This window comes from Melanaphis sacchari, unplaced genomic scaffold, assembly GCF_002803265.2.
Source record: "Melanaphis sacchari strain LSU unplaced genomic scaffold, SCAv2.0 Contig0_pilon_pilon, whole genome shotgun sequence".
NCBI lineage: Eukaryota > Metazoa > Arthropoda > Insecta > Hemiptera > Aphididae > Melanaphis > Melanaphis sacchari.
In genome coordinates, this window is record NW_020270366.1 from 19,159,875 (window position 1) to 19,168,144 (window position 8,270).

The 8,270-nt window shown below is 25.7% G+C and overlaps 1 protein-coding gene across 3 annotated transcripts in view; it reads right to left on the reverse strand.

Moving 5' to 3' along the window:
• Positions 1-15: 15 nt before the first annotated feature.
• LOC112598645 (protein transport protein Sec24D) overlaps positions 16-8,270 on the reverse strand; it is a 10,712-nt gene continuing 2,457 nt past the window's right edge. Inside the window, exons 4-18 of one of the 3 annotated variants that reach the window (XM_025345208.1) lie at positions 7,676-8,270; positions 7,432-7,611; positions 7,166-7,361; positions 6,988-7,103; positions 5,941-6,144; positions 4,356-4,562; positions 4,082-4,208; positions 3,863-4,023; positions 3,589-3,768; positions 2,412-2,613; positions 2,153-2,347; positions 1,884-2,087; positions 1,629-1,822; positions 1,407-1,561; positions 16-159 (exon numbers count right to left, since the gene is read on the reverse strand). The exon at positions 7,676-8,270 is cut by the window's right edge and continues 1,271 nt beyond it. In XM_025345208.1, coding sequence (XP_025200993.1) covers positions 1,421-1,561; positions 1,629-1,822; positions 1,884-2,087; positions 2,153-2,347; positions 2,412-2,613; positions 3,589-3,768; positions 3,863-4,023; positions 4,082-4,208; positions 4,356-4,562; positions 5,941-6,144; positions 6,988-7,103; positions 7,166-7,361; positions 7,432-7,611; positions 7,676-8,270 — 2,902 coding nt within the window. In that variant the 3' untranslated portion in view covers positions 16-159; positions 1,407-1,420. Of the gene's footprint in view, positions 160-1,406; positions 1,562-1,628; positions 1,823-1,883; positions 2,088-2,152; positions 2,348-2,411; positions 2,614-3,588; positions 3,769-3,862; positions 4,024-4,081; positions 4,209-4,355; positions 4,563-5,940; positions 6,145-6,987; positions 7,104-7,165; positions 7,362-7,431; positions 7,612-7,675 lie in introns of those variants that run through there. The other 2 variants (XM_025345291.1, XM_025345372.1) reach the window with 2 other exon arrangements.

Sequence of the window (8,270 nt, forward strand, 5' to 3'; positions counted from 1 at the left end):
AATATAATAACAACAGATATTTCTATGACTGTGTATACATCATTAAAAATTACAAATGTAACATAACAATCGTGCAATAATAGACAAAACGATAAGTATTTATATAGTTATTCAAGTAATTGTATTGGTATTAATCCCATATTGACCCCAACCAATTACCTAAAAATAAAAACAAAATATAAAATAATTAAAGATTCAAATTTAATTTTTAACAACATGATATATTTTTAGTACTAACTACAATTGTATTATTTTATGACCTAACATGAAGCTAAAGAACTTGTCTAATATGAATATAAATGCTTATTATTTTTATTTTTGTATTAATATTGTTTAGTATATTAAATTATTACTTTATTTCATTGAAAATCAATAAATTAATAAAAAAAAAAAAATTTTAAAAAAGTACTTATATATAATTAACATTCACTGTATACAATTTGATGATAGTTAAAACTTCTGTAGTTTCAATTTAAAAATAACTATTGAAAGATTTACTTAAAATAATCATTACATTTAAAAATGAATAGTATTAATTTAATTTTCAAATAATACCTATTATTTTAGCGTTTCATAAAAAAAAAACTACTTACAAATTTTAAGTTAAAATAGATATTTATTTCATTGAAAATAGTAAAGTGAATAATAAAAAAAAATAAATAATACAAATTATGTTTATATCTTCAAAACTAAAATTGGAGCAATAAATCTGAACATTATAAACTAATTAGTATGTATTGGAATTATTGAATTTTACTTATATATCCAATATAATAAGATCTTGAAATTATGATAAAATGTTTGCATGATGATTACATTGTTATACATAAGTCATAAATAAGTCAAATGTATTGAATTTTACTAATATAGTAAGCAACAAAATTGTATACATTATACATTAAGAATAATTCATAGACAATAAAATTTTAAATGTGGAAAATGCAATGTTATATAAAAAAAATTGACTCTATTACTTTGATTAGACTTATTGAAATTTGGATTATCACAAACATACTAAAAATTACAAAATAAAACATTTTTAAATGCTATTGCTAATAGATAATTCATTAACAGTAATATCTTTAGAGCAATCATAAACTTTTATTCCAAAGAATTATAGGAAAATAATTCATGCATTATGCATATTGGAAAAATATTGCATAACACACTATAACAAAATAATATAACAATTTATTTAAAAAAAATATATTATCATTTTTAAATGAATATAAGAAATAATTTGAATAAGTAAAAAAATGGATAATAATCAAACATTAATTTTTTTTATACCTTAAAGTAATTACACTCAATAGGTTATAACATAAATATCAATAAATGTCTTCAATTGTTGTAAAGCAAACCACACTAAGTAGTATAATAGTAAATACTTAAAATAATATGTTTACCATTTTTGTGTGTGCTAACTGAGCAAATTGCGAATTTCCTTATGCATGTGACATAAAAATTCTACATAGGATGGACTATTGTCAATGCCATGATCTTCAACTAAGAAATGTCTCATAACAGTTTCAATTTTATCTTTTTGCCGTATAATTGAAAGCTATAAACAAAATATAACATTTAATACACGAAAAGTAAATTTTATAAATCCACAGACGTATACATACTCTCATAGTGTGGCTTCGTTCTTTTTGAATTTTAGACAACACCTGACGAATGGCTTTGTTGAGTGGATTATCCAACACAGGAATAGCAGAATGTTCAGTATCGACATATGTTATGTTCTGAACACCAAACACGTCTGACAAAAATGTTTGACTAAGACCCATACCAAGCCACAAAAACATATAAACTCCATTTTCTAAATAAAAAAATATTGTATTTACTAATACAAAAAATAAAAATAAAAATGCTTTATTTACCCAAAATATAAGCTCCATTTTCAGCAAACTTTTCAATAGAACACCTCAATTGATCTGGTATTGGAACATCATCCAATAGTTTTTCATCAGCAAGTGTATGAATAGGAATCAGTCGTGGATAGAAATAACCTAATGTTGTAGGTATATCCGCAGTAATAACAAGATGCATGTTATACCAACGATCATCAACTGTCAGATCAGGGCCTACAAAAAAAAAAATGTATTAATTGTTTTAATCTTATCATAGATAAATTAAAGAAATAACATACCACCAGACATTGCATCACATTTGATTAAACAATTAACATATAGAGGCATAAGTTTCATGCATTCAGGTAATATAAGTTGACCAGCTGAGGATGGTGATGCACAATGCTTTCTATAAGTAGCTAATATTTGAGCAGTCTTATTAGTAATTGCGTCCTTTACTTGTCGTCCAGAACTTTCCAATATTTTATACATAACTAAATAAAATTAAGTTATAATTTTAATAATTCAATTTACACCATAAAAACAAATACAACATACCTTGTTTTCCAAAGAAATTCATTATTGTATCTAAATCACAACTACGATATAATTCACCCATTTGTCCACTAGAACGTAATGATAAATTTAATATACGCACACGTCTTTGTCCACTACATGATGTGTACAACATGGCTGTTTGTACCAATACTCCATCTTGTTCATCAAGCTTATCATCATGTTTAACTTCAATTGCAATAGCCTGGAAATGCATAATAATAATAATAATAATCACAATAAATAATGTAGAAAACGACAAAACCGCCAACACAATAAATTTATAATATAAGAAGAAAAGTTTACTGATTTGGATTGACTAAGAAAACAGAAGAATAATATTATGTATTATTATTAGTAATACACATTATAAACTTAAAATTATTGAATAACTTACACTCAATGTATGTGATTATACATAGTTTTAAACAGGTATTTTATTTATTTCAACATAGCAATACATATTTATAGTTTCATATTCTAAAGTAGGATATTTTCTTGAATGTGTATAATATAAAAATATAGTACTGTAATAGACTACCAAATAACTGCAAATTTTAAGAACTATTAGGAAAAATATTAATGCATGATATTTATGGATCCTTGTACTTATTATTGAAAAACAATAATATATCGAATGTAAAGAAATTAAAATCACAAATTTGATTATTATGAACTGAATTTGACCTATAAAACATATAAAATGATAAAGTATTATAATAGTAATGGCTCACAGAATTGCAACTATAGAAATAACAACTTTTGAAAGATACAACAATTAGGTCACGCTCAAATAAAAGACATCAGATTCAAAAAAAGAATAATAGGGATGTTACTAATAAGGAAGCTCAAAGCACAGCATATTCAGATGTATCAGAGCTGTTGAATCCACAGCACTTTCACATCTCATGCTTCAACATACACTTGTTATACGCGAGTTAAATTAAATAATCAAACTATTTTTCATTATAATTGACTTAAACAATCATTCTGAATCCACAACTTGGAGAAACAAAAAGTAAAAACTCTATAATAAAATAATATTTGTTTTCAAAATTAGACCAGAAAATTAGCTTAGAGCATAGATTAGATCACCTTGTACAAATTTTTACGTTATTTACCTAAATACAAATAACTTTACAAAATATATCATAAAAAAAATTAAGTTTTTGTAACATACTTTATCACAATCAATAGAAGCTAATTCAACATCTGTAGAATTTGACATAAAAAAATGCCCATAGAAATCAGTAGGACGAGTACCGGTAGATGTTCGTACTCGCATTACAGCATCAAAAACAGTTGGTCGGCTAATGTCATGTTTTAAATCAGATAAGAATCGTTGACCATCAACTTCAGCCTAAATTTAAAAAAAAATTAATTGTATTACGATTAAGTGAAAACATGACAAACATGTACATATTATTATAAGAGATAAAATCCAAAGAACTTACTTGGAAATAAGTGTATTTGAAAATTTCACCACCACTAATTTTAGAAACTTGACCAATTGTAGGCAAATCAATAAAAGAATTATTAGTGATAAATAAATCAACACTACATCCAACTTGAACACACTCTTCTCCCAATTCTTTATATGCATTAGTTTGTGGATCTATTTAAAGGATATATTTATTAGTAAAAATTTAAAATATATTCAAGGTTGATCTTACTTAAAATAGTTTTTTCTTTATCAGTGGCAAGTAATTTCCGATCTTCACGATTCTTAAGTTTACCTGGAGCTTCTGCTATTGGCAAAGATGAATGGAATACAAATAATTTACCACAACAATCTGCATTCTAACGAAACAATATTTTTTTTGTATAATTAAAGATTACTAAGAACTACCTTATTAGAAATAAAAACATAATAATGTTATTCAATTTTTTTCCATGCATATTTTATCAAGAATATATTATCGTGTTATACTACAAAACAAAATGTACCTTCAAGGCCTCCATTCCTGCTTTTATTGCTGGTAGAAGAATAGTTTCAGTAGTCCTTGTTTCATTAAACTGAGTAGGAATTTGTTCCATAAGTACATCAATAACTTGAGATGACTGTTCTGGATCACACAAAAATCCATCTAACAATGGCATAAACACTTCAGAAGTATCACCAACAATCATCATTTGTGGAACAACTAATGTATCCTGTAATATATTTAATTATTTTAACTATTAACGGAGTTATGGGTATACTTATCATTATTTCAATCTATTATAAATCTTATTAATACACTTCCAAAATTTAAATTTATTCATTATTTTAGACATGACATTTATATTAATACACAATCATTAAAACAAAGGGACATGGTTGTACATATATATTAAACACATGTATAGTCATTCTAACTTAAAATGTATCAAAATTTGTTTTTTTAATAAAAAAGCAATATAAATAAAAATATATGTTAATTACTAATACTGATTTTTTAATAAAATCTTAATTATCAATTAGATGCTCATAATCACAAAAATATACCATGAGTATACTTTTATATTTCAATAATTAACAAGGAATTGGTAATTCATAGCAATGAGAGTGAGACTCTTTATGGAACCCTTCAAGGTTTCAATTAACAAGATATGTTGGTAAAAATATTCGTATGAACAGAACCAAACTCATATTGTTAGCTTTAGTATTAGAGTGAATTATCAAACATAAAGCTAAGAAAATTATGAAACATGCTTTTTTTATGTTGACTTTTTAACTTTTATTAACAATTTTAAGATTTTAAAGCAAGATACGTAAATTTTTAAGTGGTAGAATTTTACACTTAACTCGCATTTTCTCAAATCAAAAATCATAAAAAAAAAAAAAAAGTAACATATGAATAAAATTAATGTTTTTAACTTTAAATTTATTAAAAGATCAATACTCCTTAATATTAAAGCTAGCAAAATAAAGTTGGTTTGGCTGAATGCAAATTTGTGCCATGTTGCATATAAATCAAAATAATAATCACATCATTTATTAACATCCACTTAAGTTTTATAAAAATATATATTTGATTTTTAACCTAAGCAAATATAAAACTTTTTCAATTTTAGCTTACGCAAAAATGTTGAAAACAAAAAATTGTAAGAACTTCAGAAAAATTTGAAAATATGTAAAAACATCTACTATATTTAACAAAAATTCAATGTTTAAATAATTAAGCTTTATTTAGAATTATTTCAGATTCAATAACAATTGTTCGATTCCACAATTTTAAAACAATAATATACTACTATCTGAGCTTAGACAAAAGAAAAATATATCTGTACCTCACCTTTTTTTTTAACCGTAATACTCTGTTAATCATATTTGAAAACTACTTTAAGTTTGTATTTTTACTAATAAATAAGAAAATAATAATAATATAATAAAATACAATAATGATCAAATATTTTTTAATTTAATCTAATGATAAACATTTGCTTAATTTTTTAGTTTTATTATTAAAAATAATTACTTTTTTATGTTCTAATAAAATTATTCAATTTAAATTTAGTTTAAGCATGCTAAGTTAAAATTTTTTTTTACCTTTATATTATAAAAATGAACAGTTGTATCATAAGTTATAAATCCAACACGTATTTTACTTTTTTCATTTCCCAACTCGGTTGGTAATTGAGTTAATAACTCTTTCATGAAAGCACATATGAGTCGAACAAGTCCAGATTTAATATTATTATAAGAAACATCAATTACAAATATATATGCAGGAGGTTTTGGTTGAATTTCTTTCTGAAAAATACAAATTAAAACATTATATTAACTAATACAGATTACATATTAATAAAAAATATATTTATTATTTTAAAAAACTAGATATTATAGTTAAAACAGTTATAATATCATAGTACATATCATTAAATTAATGAAATGAATAACTTTATTATAAGTAGACAACTCTGCTTTTAATCAGAATCTACACTGTTCTAAATGATAACAAAGTTATAACTAACAGGACTACTAAGCCTTATGAAGTGCTCATTATTTTCTTAACACATTCAATGCTGCTAACCTGTTACCTGCCATTACAAATTTTCAATTGAATATTAGTAAATCATTTATGAATTATATTTATTCTACATCAATGCACTGCCAGTGACCATAACTGAATCTTGGAAAATTTATTTAAGGTAAACTCTAATTCTATTTGTTATATGCATTATTACTTACATGAATTGAATAAAAAAAAATAATAGAATCTTATGCTTGAGAAGATTTAAATCTCTACCTTCCTACCATATTCTATGAATGTTGTTCCTTTATGAAATTTAAATTAGTCATTGTGGATAAACATACAATAAATAAATAATGATGGATCAATTTTGTAAACCACTGACATAGAAACAACTTAGTAAAAATTAAACACTTAGTTTATCAATAAGACTAGTCTTGACATAAAAAAGTATCATAGACATTATATATACATTAAAAATTGACAATTTTAAATCCTTTAAATCCAAAAATTCTATTTTATAAATAATATTTATTCAGTTCAATAAAATAATAAATCATAATAAATGTCTTTAAAATTTAAACACTTAATTTGCACTAAATGCAAATGTTAATTATACATACCCTACAATATTCTTTTGGAACAATAAATTCATATGATCCAAAACATAATTCAGGTCTTTCAGAACGGTCAAGTCGTTGACCAGTATGATCCAAATGTTGAAAATATTCAACTGGCACTAAAAATACCATTATATTTTATTAAAAATAAACTTTTAATTTATGAAATATTAAAAATTACCTTCAGTTGTAGCTTTACATAAAAGACAAGTAAAGTGTTTTCCACCATCTATGAACTGCATAAATGGACTCATATAAGCTTTACACCTTTTACATCTAACTGGTCCAATTTCACCAGTATTTATAATAGGTAAAGGATACTCATCAGGTTTTATTTTTGCTAATGGACTGATAACTAATCCAAATGGTACAGAAGTCTAAAAACATTTAAAAAGTAGTTATTTAACACATTTTAATTATTTAAAATTAAAATTAAATTATATTTACCTGTTTCATAATATCTGTTGTGGTAGGTACACAATACATAGTTGATCTTATTAATCTAGGTGATGCATTACCAGAATCTTGCACTGTGAAATCTGTAGTAACTAAAGGGGGTACTAGACCTCTTTGATTAGTTAAAAATAAACCACTTTTACTTTGTTGGTCATCTTGTATAACTTGTACCTGAATATAATTAAATATTTTAATTTCTAATTTTCTAACAAATCCAATGTAGTTTAATACTAACTGGACTGGGCATTTGATCTGGATCTAATCTCCTACTTGGGGCTGGCTGACCCATATAAGCTGGTGTACCTTGATTAAAACCAGCTTGTGGAGAGTAGCCTGCTTGTTGAGATAAATACCCAGGTTGTTGAGGTGGATAATTAGGTTGTTGAGGATGAAAACCATTATGTTGTTGTGAATATCCAGGTTGCTGAGGTGGTTGAGATGTTAAGCCCGGCTGTTGAGATAGGTAACCTGCTTGTCTTGGTGGTAAATTACCTGTCTGAGAAGGAAAACCCATTTGTTGAGGTGGTAAACTTCCTGATTGGAGAGGAGAGCCTTGTTGCTGTTGAGGTGAAAAACCTGGCTGCTGCAGTGTTGAATTGGGTTGAAGTGGGAAACCTGGCTGCTGCAGTGCTGAATTGGGTTGAGGAGGAAAACCAGGTTGCTGTGGTGTTGATTTAGATTGAGGTGGAAAACCTGGCTGCTGTAGTGTCGAATTGGGTTGTGGTGGAAAACCTGGTTGCTGCGGTATTAAATTAGGTTGTGGTGGGAAACCTGGTTGCTGCAGTGTTGAATTGGGTTGAGGTGGAAAACCTGGTTGCTGTGGTGTCGAA